This window comes from Arvicanthis niloticus, chromosome 14 (genome assembly GCF_011762505.2).
Source record: "Arvicanthis niloticus isolate mArvNil1 chromosome 14, mArvNil1.pat.X, whole genome shotgun sequence".
NCBI classification, from domain to species: domain Eukaryota; kingdom Metazoa; phylum Chordata; class Mammalia; order Rodentia; family Muridae; genus Arvicanthis; species Arvicanthis niloticus.
This window is the reverse complement of record NC_047671.1, coordinates 62,044,116-62,062,382: the sequence shown is the minus strand read 5'-3', so window position 1 is coordinate 62,062,382 and position 18,267 is coordinate 62,044,116. Positions and strand designations below refer to the sequence as shown.

General features: G+C 47.2%; 1 protein-coding gene and 1 pseudogene across 9 annotated transcripts in view; one reads left to right on the top strand and one right to left on the bottom strand.

The window, feature by feature from the left end:
* Positions 1-2,460: 2,460 nt before the first annotated feature.
* Fhod3 (formin homology 2 domain containing 3) overlaps positions 2,461-18,267 on the top strand; it is a 400,629-nt gene continuing 384,822 nt past the window's right edge. For 8 of the 9 annotated variants that reach the window (XM_034518098.2, XM_076912886.1, XM_076912885.1 and 5 more), the window contains exon 1: positions 2,492-2,781. In XM_034518098.2, coding sequence (XP_034373989.1) covers positions 2,617-2,781 — 165 coding nt within the window. In that variant the 5' untranslated portion in view covers positions 2,492-2,616. Of the gene's footprint in view, positions 2,782-18,267 lie in introns of all 9 variants that reach the window. The other variant, XM_034518100.2, reaches the window with a different exon arrangement.
* LOC117719794 (large ribosomal subunit protein eL34 pseudogene) lies at positions 12,753-13,165 on the bottom strand (annotated as a pseudogene).

Below are 18,267 nucleotides of genomic sequence, written 5' to 3'. Positions count from 1 at the left end.
TATCCCTTCAATGGCTGCAGGGAGCAACTTTCCAATTGTTTCATTGTCCTGTAGCATAGAACACTTCCTAATTCTCAGACATCCTGAAAAGCATTTTTCCTAGATTAGACCTAGTTTCTTGGCATGTGATCTCAGGCCAGAGCTCTCTGAGGGTGAGAGGAGGTGTAGTGGCGTCTCTTCAGGTATGTTCTAAGAAGTAGCACACGGTCACTTCTATACACTTTGCTTGTTAGGGGAAGTATCAAAGCTACCTCTATTCAAAGAGTGGGAGTTGGTATGGTGGTAAGCCATTGATCCCAGCATGCAGGAGGAGCACACTGTGTTCAGGGGGAGCTGGTGGTGTAAGCCATTGATTCCAGTGTGCAGGAGGAGCACACTGTGTTCAGGGGGATCACTATGGGTTCCAGGCCAGCTGGGGCTGCATAGGAAGACTCTGTCTCCCCAAATCAATCCAATCCAATCCATTCCAATTCACCAACCAATCAATCAGTCAGTCAATCAAGGATTAGGGAGATAGGGCTTATCATTTGTTAGACGTGGCCAAGTTATGAAACCCTGAAGGAAGACATAGAAATGGAGGGAATTTGAGGGATGTGGGGGAAACAGAAGAAACATGAGTGAGATGGAGAGATATGGGGCATGTGAGGAAGATCAGTGAATATGAGGGGGTGGGGAAATGGGGGGTATGACAGGTGTGAAGGAAATGGGAGAATATGGGCATCGTGGAGCAAATGAGGGGACAGTCAGAAAACACAGAGAGATGGATGCTGGTGAAGCTTGTTTTCTCTTATTTACTGCTAGTCCATGGGGATAGTTTCATCCACTGTTCAGAGTGACTCTTCTTTTCCTCATTCAAACTTTCCTGCAAACATCATTCTATAATGTTTCAGAGGCACATTACCATAGTGATCTAAATACAGTCAAGTTAACAATAAATATTAACCATCACAAATTCAAAAAAGTATGATTCAAGTATGATATATCACCTCAGATAGGCTGAGGCAGGAGGGTCATGAAATTGAGGCCAGGAGGGGCTTCATCAATGCCCCTCCCCTTGTTTTTGAGATGGGGGGGTCTCTTTATTATGTAGCTCTGAATGTCTTGGGACTCACTATATAGATCAGATTGGCCTTGAACTCATAGAGAGTTGCCTCCCTCTGCCTCTGGAGTATTAAAAGTATTAAAAGGCGTGCACCATGCCCAGCTAAAATTCTGTCTTGAAACTAGTCTCCCTTACAATCCAAACACGCTAGGACGAGAGATGAAGGAATCAGAGGCTGTGTAACATAGCCACAAAGGAAATCTTCACGATAGGGCTCTACATTGAAACAGGAGGACGTGTGCACACATTTGTGGTGGGGAATCCACAGAGAAAGCTTGTGAAAGACGCGAGTGAGGCTGCTAAGTGAAGGGCAAGGGTTACTTTCTCTTGAAACCAGAGAAAAGGGAGAGGGACGCAACATGGAGCCATCTTGGATGTGAAGAACGACTGGATATTGATTATTAGAGAGACTGAGAAGGATTAGGTATCAGCAATGTGGTCTGGGAATGGAAAAGGTGGTGAGTTCTCTTTGGAAACGTAAGGGGTCGCCCGTGAGCAGCAAGGAGAACCGGGCTGTGCTGCGTGATATTGCCACTCCTGCCTGGAGCAAGAAGGCAGGCTGTCAAGCAACATGCCAAGTCCATGTTGTGAGGGACACAACCCCCCTGCGATTCTTCTCAGCATCTTCACCATTCCTGGATCTAACCAAAAGCACCCTTCTTCCTCTGTCGCAGAAGGTCAAGTTAGAGCTTCCGGAGACCTTACTGAGGAGAGGGATGGTGATGATGGACAGGTTCAAGTATAACTCTCAGGCAGCTGTCTGAGCCAGGTCTTGGGATCGCGGAGCCTCTCCTTGCAGTCTGCCAATTCTCACTTCAGGAGCGCTTGGGCTCAAGAAATGCTGCTGGGATTCCTAGTCCTCCTTTTCTCTTCCTTAGCTTCTTCCCTCTCCGGCACAGATCTCCCTGGAGTCCTCGCCTGGGCTTAGGATCTCCATCTCCTAGTCACAGGCCTGCAGAGAGCTTTGCTCCCTGGTTTGGGCGCCCAGCAGCAGGGAGACCGGCTCTGTTGCCTTCATTTGGGAAGGGTTGTGCTGTGCCCTGTCCCAGGGGGAATGTAGTCAGAGGACTGCCTTGTCCCCAGTCTAGTGTCAACTCTCCAAGCTGGTGCATCTGGAACCTGGGCGGCGGGCACCCGTGCAGAAGGCTCTGCGCCTGGACGTCCCTGCGCGTTGATTGCTGCTGAGGCTCAGGGCTGCCGACGCTGCGCTAGTGGCTCTCTCATTCCTTGTCCCTGCAGCGGTCGCGAAGGTCGGGGAAGCCCGGTCCGGCGCCTGGTAAACCGAGCAGGGGAGGAGCCCGAGCGGGAGCGGGAGGAGGAGGGGGCTCAGCCCCGCCCCCGCCCCGCCCCCAGTGGCCGGAGTCCGGGCTGCAGCGGGGTGCGCCGTAGCCTGCGAGCCCGCGAGCCTGCTAGCGGCAGCAGCGGCGGCAGCTTCTCCTCTGCACAGACCCGGCACCCCGGCCTGCGCGGCCCGCTGACCCCGGGGCCCGCGCCCCACGGGGCAGGGATGCATCATGGCCACGCTGGCTTGTCGCGTGCAGTTCTTGGACGACACCGATCCTTTCAACAGCACCAACTTCCCAGAGCCCAGCCGGCCACCGCTGTTCACATTCCGCGAGGACCTGGCTCTGGGCACCCAGTTGGCTGGGGTCCATCGGCTGCTGCGGGCGCCGCACAAGGTAAGAGCCGGAGGGATAGGTAGGGGGCTGGAGACGCACCCCCTGCAGCTGTGCCTGTCGTGCTGGGGGCGCTGCAGAACGGCTGAACTGACCGAGGCCCGAGGGACACGCGCCCAAGGGCAGATGCCACCGAGGCTTAGGCAGAGGGGCCCGGAGCACCCAGAAGCTAGCGCACGACTCTCTCTGGCTGGCGGGAAGGACAGCTCTATGCCCCAGTGCAGACCTTTGGGCGAGAGGGGCCCAGCAGGTGCCATGCCCGCTGGAGGCGGGTTGCATTGGGATCTCCGTGGCCTCTCCGTTAGCTCGGCCTGGTGGGCGGGGTGCAGCTCAGACGCCCGGGCGATCGGCTTGGATACCCCGCCTGGCCCCAAGCCGAGCGCGGAAAGAGCCCTGGGGACTGCGGGACCCGGTTTTCTTGAAGAGAGCTCTGAAAGATGCCGGGGTCAGAAGCTCTGCTGGGCCTCCCAGGCACTGTGGGCGGCTGGGCGACCCTCGCGACAAAGCACGCTTTCCGGGAACACCTCCCCCTCCTCCCTCTGGGAAGGGGCGCGCACTGCGATAGCGTTCACACTATCCCGTTCCCCCCCCCCCCCCCCCAGGAGCAGGTGGCCTCAGGAACCTCGGAGAAGCAGCCCCTGTGGGAGGAAGGGCGGGGGCGCGGGCAAGGGGCGCACAAAGCCTCGGCCCAGGAGCCTCAAGTGAGTGTCTCCTGGGAAGAATGGCGTCTCAGTCCACCCGTTAGAGTTTTCTTTTCATGTCTTTTCTTTCTTTTTTTAACCCTTTGAAGGAGGCCAGGCATCTTGCAAAGTGATTGTAAAGAGCCAGGCATTGGAAGCTAATCATTTAGCTCTCCGGGAGAGCCCTTCCTCCCGGTTACACAGACGGACTGCACCTTGAAGGGATTCCCTCCTTGATGCATTTTCTGCTCGGTTCCACATCAAAGTTTAGAGTTAAATAATTCCTTGAGAATCAACATGGACTAACATTTGGGAGAGAGAACTCTTAATTCCAAGAGCAAAAGTGATTTTTGAAAAATCCTTCGGCTTTCTGTTAAGATGCCCACTTGTTTTGAAAGTAAAGGAGGAGGCTGTGGAAGGGTTTGGCACTGATGCTCTCTTGCTCTGAGTTCGTCAGTGCTCTGTTCATCCCACCGAACTGGTAACCCGTTTTGTTTTGAATGAGGACACCTCTCACTCCTTCTGTACTGTTGCTGAGTGGCTACCATCACGGTTCTCAGATTCTTTCTGACCATAAAGCACCATACCCAGAGAGACAGAGGCTTAAGAAATGCTTTAGTAAGTTCTTGCCCCATCTCCGGCAGTGGATTCAGTTAAAAGTTTTTACAGAGTCTTCCAGTTCATGGTTATTCCATTCATCATGGTCTCAGATTACAGTGTTCGTTTGCTGAAACCACAGAAGCCTCATAATTGTGGCCCTGTGACCTTGAAGTGGTCTCCTTGGATCTCAAACCCTATACACATGGGTTGACCTTTCAGGCTCCAAACTCAAGTATGTTTTTATGTTTCCATAGTCTTGATCTAGTGTTCCTGGTGGGGCAGGAAATCCTGATGCTCCCTGCTTCCCCTTGTAATCCCTACCAGAAGCGGTTGGTACGGCACTCCCCAAACTTTCTAAGGTATCCTTTGTGAAACAAACACAAGAAGAGGTTTTAGAGAAAACACTAGCTACCCAGGCTCAGTCTTAGAAATCTTTTGGCTAAAGACACCAGCAGTATTTTCATTTGCTTTTATACATTGAAAGTCTTTGCACTTAGGAACAGAGCAGGCAGCTCTGTTAGCCCCAGTTCCAACAAGCAGAATTCAGGGCATCTCTGTGTTTAAGCACACATGCATATCTTTAGTCTGCTAGTTAGTTTTCAGCAACTTTAAAAACAAGAATTAGGACAGTGTTGCATATCCCAGGCTAACCTCGAACTAGCTATGTATCCAAAGATGCCCTCGAAGTTTTCATTCTCCTGTCTGTGCATCACAAGTGCTGGGGTTACAGCTGTACACCTCCGCAGCCTCCTTGTGCAGGGCTGGAGACTGACAGGGCTTTGTGTGTGCTGCAACACCTGAACTGGATTTCCGGTTCCTCCAGCAGATCATCTTAAAGTTGGAGGATCAATTTGTGGTAGAAAGCATGTCAGTCAGGAGCACTCAGTGTGTAGTCTGTGCTCCACTGGGGCCCTAGAGTATGATCTCACTTAACACCACAGAGTTCCATCAAGTAGGACTTTTATTATCTCTTTTAGAGGCAAAGAAACAGAGGTAGAGGGCAGTTAAGTAACCTGATTTGGCTGCCAGCAGTAGGGAGCTGAGAGCCTATCTAGGCCTGTGTGACTGGACACCTCAGTGCTGCTCTGCCCCAGGAGTAGCTGTGTGGGTGAGGGCAAAAGCTACACTCTTCCTGGGCCTTCTCATCCATTACCTTGGGAAATTCACCTAACCTTTGTGTGCCGGTCACTTGTTGGCTTGGGGACAGGTGATGTTCCGAGAATAAGGGCTTGAAGAATCCCTGGCTTGGTACAGTTCTTAGCCAGGGGTGGGAACATCAAAGTCACTCTGCTGTGAGTTAGCAGCTGGAGAAGATGGGGTGGGTGGGTGGGGGCTCACTGTCATTCCAGGCCACTGCCACCAGCAAGTCTTCCCAGGGTTTAGAGAACCCTTCTTCTGGGACAGTGTTCTGAGTCGCCTTTGCAAGAGGGAAAGAACTCTGGGAAGTAGAAGGAGAAAAGCATGAAGGTAGACTCACATACACACACTTCCAGTGTTCTCAGCCTTGCCCTGCAGGTCACAAACAGAGTAGAGCACATAAGGGGTAAGCCTGGGCGTCAGGAGCTCCTGCATAAAACAAACAAAAACAGACAAATAAGGCATCTGAGACTCTAAGGAGAGGCTGGGGAATGGCTCAGTGAAAGTGCTTGCCACGTAAGCATGATCGCTTGAGCTCAGTATCCCAGAAATTAAAAAAAAAAAAGTTGAATGCCGTGGTGCATGGGTGTGTGTGTGTGGGGGGGGGGTAACGGGAGGAGTGTGGGATGGTGGAGACTAAAGGATCCTTGTTGGTTATCCAGTCTAGATGAATTAGTAAGTTCCAGGTTCAGTGAGAGACTTTGTCTCAAAAAATAAAGTGGGAGTGATTGAAGAAGATACCTGATGTTAATCTCTGGCCTCTACATGCACACACGTGCACACACATGCACACACACACACACACACACACACATGCACAAGCACATGTACACACATGCACACATATGCACACACATTACACATATATGCACACACATGCACACACACATGCACATATACCCCCATACACACAATGAAAAGAATCTAAGGGCATTTTCCTTCATTTGATAGACAAAACAGAAACTGCAGAGTTTTTGTATAAAAAAGAGTAATGACTAACAATTTGCATGTCAAAATAGCAGCTATGACTCTGCAATTGAAAATTTGAAAAGATTAACTTTATATGTATGAGTGTTTTGCTCACATGTATGTCTGTGGATTATGTGCATTCTAGAACTGGAGTTCTGGACAGTTGTAGGCTGCTACGTGGGGGCTGAGAACTGAACCCAGGTCCTCTGCAGGAGCAACAGTGCGCTTAACCACTGAGCCAGAGTTCCAGCTCCCACAATTGTAATTTTTAATGACTGAGTAGTTTGATTTGGGGACATTTTCATTGTGTAGTCAGGGGTAGAGTGACAGGAGTGTGACAGCTACAATGTTCTTGATACTTGTCTGATCCAAGAACATCCTAGACCTGTATCGTCTCACCAAGCTTGTGGCTACTGAGACCAGGGACTGATGCTATTGCAAGGGAGACTAAGCATAGGAGTCACCTGGTCATATGATTTTGAAGTCCCCAAACTAGCTTCTGACACTGATCTGTCTCAAAGGAGCTCACTGGCTCCATATTAGTGTCTAAATGTTCTCCTCCCAGGAGGCCTGTCCATACCCATACACATCTGGGCTCACCTCAAGTGTCCTCTCTTTAACCCTTTCTCATGACCTCTGTCTTTGTGGCTATCTGCAGAGCTTCCGGTATCCTGTCTGTAAAACAGCCAGTTGCACCCGGGATTTTGCTGCAGGCACAAGGCCTGAACACTCAGGCCTCCCTGAGCTGCTGACTCAGAATGTGTATCTACCATGATGCTTGGTAATTTCAGTACAAATTACCGCCCCAGTGCACGGGCTACAGGTGAGGTTCTTCAGGCTGATAGTACATGGGGTTATTACTATCTTCTGTATCTTTAGATAACTTCCTGGAGGTGACACCCTGGTGTCCCCTTTCTCTGTGTTGCACCTAGAAGCTAAGTCATGCTAATATACGGGTGTGCACCATGCTGATTGACAGGTGTTACTTTTAGAACACAAATCCATCGGTATTATTGTCCTAATGAATTTCCACCTTAAGCCTCTTAAAGGGACACATCTGTTTGCTACATTACATTGAGATTTTTCAAAGATGAGATCATTAGTAAATTTGGCAAGTGGATTGTGCCTTGGCATCTTAGGACAACGCTGTTTAAGAATGTTCTATGAATGGCTACGAGTCTAAGCAGGGTTGAATCTAACCACCGTAATTAGCTCACTTGGTTGGAACCTTGCTATTGAGATCAGGATCATGGGATTGAACCCTTTATGGGTCAGCTGGCTTTGCTTCATGCATGGCCACAGACCATGTTGGTAACCCAGCCAGACATCCAGCAGGTGCTGTCACGGCTCCTTGCAAGTATCTGAGTTGGAACAGAATGACAGCCGACTTGGTGGGGGGAGGGGTTGGGGCAAGGCTCCTCCGGAATGAGTTTATGTTGGAGACTGTCCTGTAGTTGAATGTGTCATCTCTCTGTGTTCCCAGCAACTGTGGCAGGTGGACACATAGGGAAGCTCCAGTGAACACGTAAGGAAACTGAGGCATAGATAGGTAAGCAGGTTGTTTGAAGTCGTGCTGCTTTAAGTGAAGGAGCTGGGATTTAAGGTCGAGTCTTTTTTTTTACTCTGAAGCCTGTAGCCAACTGTGTCCATTAATAGAAAACCATCAGAGCACGTGCTGCTGTTCCCCCACAGGGGCGGGGCAAGGCTGCTGCTCCCCCACAGGGGCAGGGCACACGCTGCTGCTCCCCCACAGGGGCGGGGCACACGCTGCTGCTGTCTGCCACTGGGCTGTGACTTACATCGCCCTGCTCTGGTGAGTGCTCCTACTGTTGATACTCTGTGGGGCCTGTGCCTTTTGTCCTTGGAGTCCAAGCTGGGTCCCTCAGCAAAACACAGGCCTGCCTTCCCCCTCCCCCACGGCACTGTGAAATGTTAGTTCTTACTGGTGGCAGCTTTAAACTGATTAACATGCCAGGTCAACTCAGGAACGGCCCTTCCCCCCACCCTCTTTTCTTTTCCTTGGGTTCTCTTTAGTGATGAAACTTTCCAACCTAGTGGGACTTAGCTTTCTTCAGCCAGAGGCAGCTACTATTCCTGGTGGCCTCCACACCTCATCTGCTGTTCCTCTGACTTCTGTGGCTGGCTTATACCTGTTTGAAAACAACCTCTATTTTCTTTTGGTCCATTTGAGGGTGTTGGGTTTGTCATTCATACTTTTTTGGGTTGGGAAAGCAGAGCAGTCGGAGAGTGAAGTAAAGAAGAAAGGGTGGCAAATATTAAGTCACGACAAAATGTTTAGTCTCACCTGTGACAGGGATGCCATCAGCAAAATGGAGGACAGTACAATTTCTCTGTCAACTAAATTTCGAAGAAAAAGAGAACACACGAAAAAAAAACCAAAAGTTTGAGAGATCCACTAACCGGTAAAAGGCTCTAACTGTAGGCCGAGTCAAACAAATGCATTGCGAATAAATATTTAACATTAGTGGGGAAAATCCAACATGACTGTCTAGTTGGTAGTGTACATGATTAACTTTGAAAATTACATATTTACTTATTTTGTGTGGGTGTATACCTGTGTGCACAAGTGCCACCACATGTGTATGGAGGTCAGAGGTCAACTTTCAAGAGTTGGCTCTCTCCTTCAACCATGTGGGTCCGTGAACTGAACCCAGGTTGGCAGATTTAGTAGTAGGCATCTTTTCTGGCCCCATGAAACTAATTTTAAGGTGTGAGAAAAGTATACTGCTATTATAAAATAGGAATTGGTGTTGTTCAGAGATGTGTTCTGAAATATTTACAGTCTGGATTATATAAGGACTGGAATTTGCTCCAGAATGATCTAAGACTGAGAGGCAGGTAGGTGGGTCAGCGTCCAGATGGGACCAGGTAGATCATGGTTAGACTGGAATATGTGAATGTGGAGAAGGATCTGATAGTATTTCTTATACTTTTGCATATATATACGTATATATATGTGTATATATATATATGTATATATATATATGTGTATACACACACACACACACACACACACACACATATATATATATCCTTCTGGTATCAGAGCGCTGTCATTAAGCCATACTGTTCCCTGAGCACATGCAGCATGGCCAAGTGAAGTGTTTGTCTTGCTACAGTTGTGTCTCAGTGTGGAGCCCCAGCTGGACCTTAACACATAGTCTTCACCTGCCTGTGCTGATGCCGAGAGATTTCAGGCATGTGCCCCCATGCCTAGCCTCTGATATTTATTTCCCACTCTGTCATAGTCACCTTAGGATTTTACGAAGGTACCATTTTTGTTTGTGTTTGGATTATCTTTCCAGTCTCAGCTGATCACCATGATGATGTCAGCACCTGTTCTATCTCCTGCTAGTTTGGTAAAGGAAATGCTCAGGGAAGCCTCTAGGAGAGGCACCTCCGTTTTAACTACTAAATAAGATATGGTTACAGCTTAAATAAAGGATGCCTTATATGAAGGCAAACCAGCTTCCCACTGCTGTTGAAGCCTGTGGCCTGCCTGCTGGCCATAGCGGGACTTGGTTTCAAATGAGCCAATCCTGCCACCTTCTTCATTTTGGCTCCAAAGAGAACCTTGGGGGTGTAACAAATGGCAGCGGCATTTTACCAAGAGAAAATGGAAGTTTGTGTTTTTTTTGCTCTTACCTTCAACTTCTTTTTTATGAGCAGACTAAAACGTTTGTGGGCTAACTATCAAAGAGGGCATAAGATGAACCATTTGAAAGGAGCAAAAAAAAAATCAATTACCAACTAGAAAGAGTACATTTTCAGAAGTTTCAGAATTTTAGGGACAGTAACAAGTGGGATCTACATTGTATCTATTTATAACCTGGGCTCTTCACTTCCTTGGGTTTAGTCTCTGTGAGCTTTGCTCTCACTCCTGTTTCAGTGCTGGGGTTACACATGTGCCCCACTATTCGAGGCTTTCACAACGCCTTTTTAGCAGTTAGTTTTATAATTTAGAAATTAAAATGTTAGACTCCAAGGGGAAATGTTTAAGGACTAATATTTGGAAAACCATCATAAACTGTTTGAACAAATTAAAAATAAGAAAACATGGAGGGCTCAACAAGGAGCTGTTCCCCTAGGCTTGTCGGAAAGGAAACACATTTCTTCCTCAAGCGTCTCATCAAATACTGTTTTGCATTCTTGAAACAGAAATAACCAAGTCCCTAGTGCTCAGAGGGTTACTCTGCTTCACCGTACTCTGAGATTTTTCTGAAGATGGGAATGAAAGGGTGGAATGGAGTCTAAAGCAAGAAAGTTGCAGGATAAGCCCAGGGTGTTTCAGGAGAAGTGTGCATGCAGATGGCATCTGATCTCTTATAAGTGCTCGTGAGCCACTCCATGTGGGTGTTGGGAACTGAACTCAGAATGAGCAAGCACTCTCAACCATTGAGACATCTCTGGCCTCACCAAGGCATCTTCCACTGGTTGAACAGATACAAAGGGCAGCTTGGGTTTTATAGTAAATGATTGATAGATCGAAAGATGTATTAGCTACTTCTATTGTTGCTATGACTAAACACCAAAACCAAACCAAAACCGGAAACCCAAAACAACGAAGATTTATTTATTTTTTATGTATATGTGTACACTGTAGCCATCTTCAGATACGCCAGAAGAGGGCATCGGATCCCATTACAGATGGTTGTGAGCCACCATGTGGTTACTGGGAATTGAACTCAGGACCTCTGGAAGAGCAGTCAGTGCTCTTAACTGCTGAGCCATCTCTCCAGCCCCCTAAACCAACAACCCCCCCCAACAATCTCCCTCCCCAAACCCAAACCCAAACCCAAACCCAAACCCAAACCCAAACCCAAACCCAAACCCAAACCCAAACCCAAACCCAAAGCCAAACCAACCAACCAAACAACAAACAAAACCCAACCAACCAACCAAAACAACAACAACCAAAAATCCCCCAAGCCCCACAAAAACCCAAACCAAACTAAAAATGGCAACTTAGGGGAGTAAGAGGTTACTTTGGCTTATGGTCCAGGTTTTATAGTCTATCATGGTAAGGAAGGTGGGACACAGAGGCAGCTCCTGTCTGTGTCAGAGGCCGCTTACTTATGTCTTGGTGGATCAGGAAGCAGAGAGGGGACTGTGAGTGTTCAGCTGGCTGTCTCCTTTTCCCCCTTTTTCGTGTAGTCCAGATTCTTCTACCCATGGAAAGCCATTGCCCATATTCAGTGTGGGTTTCTCTTAGTTAATCTTCTAGGGGATGCCCAGAACCCCCCATCCTAGAGGTGTTCTTTCTACTGGTGCTCTAGACATTTCTCAATCCAATCAGGTTAGCCTTCCATCTTTACCACCACCGTAAAGATGTTCCTGGATTGAATGGGTGGAACTGACAGGTTTGAAGCACATGGAGTGCCCTGAGAGGTGTGTTCCTGGAATACTGGAGGAGGAGGGTCCTTCTGACCAAGCCAGGGTCATGCATAGCCCTGTAGCTACTCACTAGTCCTGGTTTTGAGTGAGAGAGTTTTCCCTGCTGTACCGTAATCACCTGTGAACTTGTTTTAGCTATGACTTAAGGCCATCTTTTCCAGTGCTGAGTTTGTAACAAGGGTGAGTCCAGTGTCAGTGGGAACAACCCGTGATTCATACACATGAACATTCAGCAGCGTTGGCTTTGAGACAACTGACATAATTTTTTTCCCTCTCTTCTCTTTCTTCTCCATTTCTCTTTTTTTCTCCACTGTTCTTAAATGATGGCAAATTATAATTAATTGCACCCTGAACAATCTAGCTTTTATCCCTTGTGAACAGTGACAGACTCCTCTGGGGGCAGTCATTGCCACATGGCAGTTTGAAGGGCAGGGGTGGATGGTGTAGGGAAACAGTGTGGAGGTGTGATGGCTCACTTAGATTGTCCATTTGATTGGATTATGGAACATCTGAGGGATTAGTGGATCCTACAAGTGAGGACATTTCCAGAGAGAATTAACTGATGGAGGATATGGACAGCAGCATCCCATGGCGGGGCATTGGACTGGACTGGATAGACAGAGAAATCCAAATGAGAATCAGCATGTTTCTGCTCCCAGTCTGCGAAGCAGTCCATACTCCTGCTGCCGCCACCGAAGAGCAGATCCTGCTGCCATGCTGTCCCTACTACGATGAACTGTGAACACAAGACAACCCTTTCCCTTTCCATAGCTTCCTGCCAGGTGTTTGTCCACAACATTGGAAAAGGCAACTAATGTAGAGGGCTGAGAGGGTGTGGTGTACCTATGACAGGGAGGATGGAGCACACTGTCAACCCAGCCTCAGGACCAGTCACTGCTGCACACTTGGGATGTGCTTCTGGCACCCACTGCCTTGTCTTTCTGTACTGTCTGATGACAACTCTGCTCTGTGTGCTCTTTTGTGTTAAGTCTTGATGTTTGACAAGGTGGAGGCTTCCTCCTGGCCTTGGAGCAGTCATGAATAGGCAAAGAAAAAAAAAGGCTAGAGAGAATCAGATATGTTCCATTTAACACGAACCAGCAGCCAATACAAGGGCTTACATGATCATCTCCTGAGGAAAGAGGTATTTTATTTTTATTTTTTTATTTTTGACCCAAGCCTTGATTTTTATTATTTCAAAAAATTGCATATTTATTTTGCTTTCTGACTCTGTGCTTGTGCCTTCAACACTTTCACAACGATTTTCTGCTCCTCAATAAGGAAAGCCTGCTTGATCCTGTCACGGATACACTTGGCACACATGGACCCACCATAGGCCCTGCTGACATGCTTCTTTGTCTTAGACAATCTCATAAGGACTTTGGGTCTCACAGCAGGAACCCCTTGTAGTCTGCCTGGGCACACACCACATGCAGATTTAGGAGCTTTCCCAACCTTCTTGGTGTAAAGGTAAACAATCCTGTTGCCAGGGGTTCGAGACAGCCTAGTTTTGTTAGAGGCTGTGTTGTAGGAAAGCCTACGACGGTAGGTCAAACGCTGGACCATCTTGAGTGCCTCTAAGCACCATCCCCCGAAAGAGGTATTTTAAAACGATGGTCATGGTACTTTCTTTCTCTGCATCCAGAAGCCCTTTGTTATTCAAGGTAGACTCCAAAGGCCTTGAGTGGTCAGTCCACTGCTTCAAGGGGCTGAGTATTATTCTTTCTCATGTGTGTGTGTGAGTGTGTGTGCATGTGTGTTGTGTATGCCTGCACATGCTTTGTACCCTGTAGCATCTTTACACTGCAGTTCTATATAGCCGTGAATTTGAACCATGTTTGTGAACTCAGGGTGATGTTTGGAGAGGGGTTATCCTGGCCAAGTTTGAGTTCTTGAGAGAAGAATCAAGGGGGGATTCAGTCCTATACAACAAGTAAGATACAGAGTGGGCATGTAGGTTTGGAGATAACAGAAAACTGTACTGAAAAAAGATGTCAACCACTGTTCTCATCACCCAAGGGGACTGTTCCTAACACTTTAACATCTCACTATAACTTGAATATCCATGAGCATAAGGTATAAAAATAGATCTCAGCATGTACTAAGTCATCAGATATTTTCTAGGCACATACTCTTTAATGTCAGCATGGTAACCTAGTCTGTTCCTGGACCATGATCCATGTAATGATTGCTCCTAAACCATGAGGGAAAGTGCTCTACTTCCTGTAATGATTAATTCGCCCCGAGCTTGTGCATGCATGAATGAACCATCGAATATGTAAATAGTTGGCAATAAAGAAATAACAAGTAATTCTATAACATTTACTTATAGAAAAAAAAACCCAAATATATGTGCTTGAATCTGTTTATTTCTTTAATTAAATCCCTAGATGTTTAACTGTCGAGTTGAAGGAGCAAGATCTCATCTTTGAAGGAGGAAATTTCTGCAGTGTAGGCAATGGAGGTGGTTGGAAAAGTGGTCTCTGAGTCAGGATAGAGATGATAGAGTGATGGGCAAGCTGAGAGGCTCAGGGACAGATTGACCTCCTTTGCTCCCAGCTGTTGTGTCACCTCTGAGAATGACACAGAATGACTGATAGAAGCCTGAGCAAATTATGTGTGTGTACCCCACTGCTCCCCCCTATTCAAAGGACACCATTGTGCCAAATGGCTTTCTCAGCTGTGCAAGGACACTCTGCCAAGGACTCTCTAGTTCTTACTGTGGTCAGTGTTGATGTCTCCCACCAAGTTTCAAAGCCCAGCAGAAAGACACATATCTGAACTCCTTTCATTAGAGTCCTGAGGTTCTGATATGTAATTGGCTCTAGTAAGTATTTTTAATATTTGAAAGAAGAATATTAAATGGGAACAATTATAAAGTGCTTGTACTCATGGTAGGTCCGTGAGTGAAGATATCTTCATGAGCTTATATTCTCAGACCACTGTCAGATCTCTAATCTACCAACACGATTACTATATGTTATGACTTCTCAAACTGAAGATGAGTGTGGCAGAAGCAAGTTCTCCACACTGGATCTGTGCCAAGTCCTCAGACAAGCAAGTCCCATCTATACAGAAGGGTCAGGTTGGCGAGTCGAGGCCATGTGAGCCTGCAGGTGTTTTCTGTTGCATTCGGGCGGGTATTCTCAGCACCATAGAGACCCATTCAACACTGTGTGTCTCATCAGAACTCTACTGTCTATGAATATAGAATCACACATCTGAAGGCATGTCATTTTCGGTGACGGCATGATAGCCCATGCACACGTCACGACAATGGAACTGCCCAATGGCTTTCCTCTATCACTCCAAGACTCTCATGCAGAGGACTTTGCATGGAGGACATTTGGGAGCCTACCTGGCGACTGCTCTAGTCTCAGGTCAGGAATTCTGTGATGAAGGAGAACATCAGGGTAGACTTGAAGCCTCCTGTCCAAATGGATAAGCATCACTTTTTAAATTCTTTTTTAAGTTTATTCTTTTCTCATACAACACATTGAGATCTCAGCTTCCCCTCCCCCCTCCCAGCTCTCCCTTCTCATCTACCACAGGTTCAGCCTCTATCTTTCCCTGGGAAAGAGTAGGACTCAAAGGGGCATCAACAGAGCATACAACAAGATACAGTAAGACCAGGCATAACCCTTACATCAAGGCCGGGATCAAGTGAGGAAAAGGATCCCAAAGGCAGATAGAAGAGTCAGAGGCATCCCCACTATCACTGTCAGGAGTCCCCCCAAAACACCAAGCCAACAACCCTAACATATACAGTGGCTCTGTGATTACTGCTTCAGTCTCTGTGAGCCCCCATGAGACCCACTTAGCTGATTCCTTGGCCTGGAAACAACACTTCTTTAAGCCAGGTTGTCCTCATTGCTTTGGTCCTGAACACTGGGTCACATTGTTGCCTATGCTGAGTGTTAGAGAGGGAGAGGACCACTGGGTGTTTAAGTGATAAGGGATCCCCCATCCCCAGGCCATTGTAACTATAACAACTATGATTAGTGGATTTGGAGAGGCCCCTGCCATGGAGCCTAACTATTCTTTCCATACCTGTATATTTCAGTATATTATTTATTTATTTATTAGAGTTTTGAGACGGGCTCCCATGTGGCTAAGACTGGCCTTGAACTCACTATGTATCCAAAGATGGCATTAAACTCTTGGCTCACCTGCCTCCACCTCACAGACCACTGGGATCTTAGGCATGTACCACAATGCCCAGTTCTCACACTTGGATATTTTGACCTTTGTCAACCCCAGAGCAGGTATGGTTTTGTTACCAGTGATAGCAGTCATTTTTGGGAGCATAGACCTTTGGGGGATTTCCTTCTTTGTTAGATCCTAGTAGCAACCTGCAGGCATCCTCGGGTTGACTTCTGAGAGTAGCTTCTGTACACCTTCCAGAATCCAGCAATACCCAGGTGGGTGCCCTGTAGGCAGCTGGGGCCTGCAGTTTGGACAGCCTGGTCAGTCTTCCCGTGCATCCTCTAAGCGTATCCACATGTTTGTCAAGGAGTGGGAGAAGAGAGCTGTTGGACAGTCTTCCCCAGAACAATAGAGAAATGAGTGGGTTTTTTTCTCCTTCTTTCTCTCTTTCTTTTTTTCTTTTTGTTCCCAGAACTGGGTGCATTTTTGTGGACAATGACTCATCGCTGAGTATGCCAGTAATAGAACCATGGCATGTCTGCACAGTTTATAAGGCACTGGGGCATGGGTTAGCCTGGCTGTTCCCTACACAACTCTTGAAAACAGGCAACATGGTACGTTTAGGCCTTCAATCCAGAGATAAGAGAACTACAGTCCGGTAACATTTGTGACTGATGCATGCAAACAGCCCCTCATAGGAAACACCCTCTCAAAGGAAATAGCCCCTTAGAGAAACTATTTCATAGAGAATGGTCCCTCATGGGATACAGCTTCTCAAAGGAAACACCCAATCACACAAACCGCATCTTACAGAAAATGGCCCCTTACAGGAAACAGCTCCTCACAGGAAACACTTCTCTTACAACCTCTCACAAGAAATGGCCTCTCATAGGAAATGGCCCCTCACAGGAAACGGCCCCTCACAGGAAACAGCTCCTCACAGAAATGGACCATTACAGAAAACAGCCACTCAAAACAGTCTCTCACAGGAAACAGTCCCTCACAGAAATAGCCTGTCATAGGAAACAGTTTCTCAGAGGAAATGACCTCTTATGAGGCAATGAAACTTGAACTTGGCCTGTTCTGTCCTTTATGTCTTTCTGATGGAAAAGCTCCATCACAGTCTTTCAGAGGTAAGGGTGAAAGAAGTTGACACCCAGGGAAGTATGCAGAGGGGAGATAATGGAGGACATATTTAAACTGAATTTACTGGATGTTATATGCCAGGAGGTGGTGATGGTTTTTCCCGTGGGCTATAGGATATGTTGAAGTTGGAAGCTTTCTTTTGTCAACTCTGCTGACCTTAGGGGGGTGTCACATTCTTCCCTTTATTATGAGTTTTGGTCAGGGAGACAAGTCACCAGCATACTAAAAAGTGGCATCTTGACTGAAGGCCAAGAAGTCAAAGATTGGTGACAGCAACTAATGGGGATCCCCCTGTTGCCCCATGGTGAAAAGCAAGGTATGGGAAGGCCACCATCCTTCTATAAGCTGTCTACCCTCCAGGAATGACATCCATTTGTTTCATGGATCCCTTAGTGATCTAGTCTAGTCTTTTCAATGTCTTGTACTTTGAGTACTTATACTCAAACTGTATCACGTGACCTAAGTGACTTTATTGTTGATAGCCTTCTAGGATGTGAATTCAGCCAATGTTCTTTCCCTCCATTCCCTGACCAAACCATGCTCTGCTTCCCACGCCAGTGCTCAACCACCCCTCCGCCCCAAGCCCTCCCTACCCAAACCCACCCCCAGAGATTGCTCCACTAAGTCTAGCCTAGAGTAGTCCTTGCCCCTCTGTCTTGAATCCTGCCTTTGTCAGATGTCCCTTCCCTTGCAATTGTGGTAATGTGTGAAAACTGTTGTCCTTGAGGACAGCATGCATTGGATAGGTTCCTGTTGACGGCCATTTCTGTGTTCAGAAGTGCTCTGGTTCACTCTTCTTAACCTTTTCCTTAATAAAAATTCTTTTGCTTTTTATTATTGTCCAAACATTCTCTCCTTCCTGCCTTCTTCTCCCTCTCTCCTTTTCTCTTCTTCATTGTTTGAGAGAGGCTCTTATGTAGCCCAGGATTGCCTGAACTTTTATCCCCACTGTCCTATGGCTGAGATTACAGGTGTACATTATTATACCTGGTTTATACCATGGAGGGGATTGAACTCAGGATGTTGTGTGTGTTGGTGCAGTATTCTACTGACTGAACTACATCTCCAGACCCTGAATTAGTATCTTCTTTTAAGTTCCTCATCTTTTCTTTTGCTGTTGTGCCACTGGGCTATTTCATCCCAGTTCAGGGTTCTTCATCTCAGTTTTTGGTTCTGGTTTATGCTTAGAAACTGTCCAAAATATTAATTCTAGAAAAGTTTGTCTTTCTGTAGCTCTGCCTCTTCCAGGCTTCTCCACTGTCTCTTCCCCAAATGCTGAGACACTCCCAGCATGTCCTCTCCAGTGTCTTTCCTTTAAGTCCGTGCTCCTCCTTGATGTAAGGATGTTGTGTCCCGTTATTTAAAGCTGTGTCTTCAGTGAAGGGAGGTTGCAGAT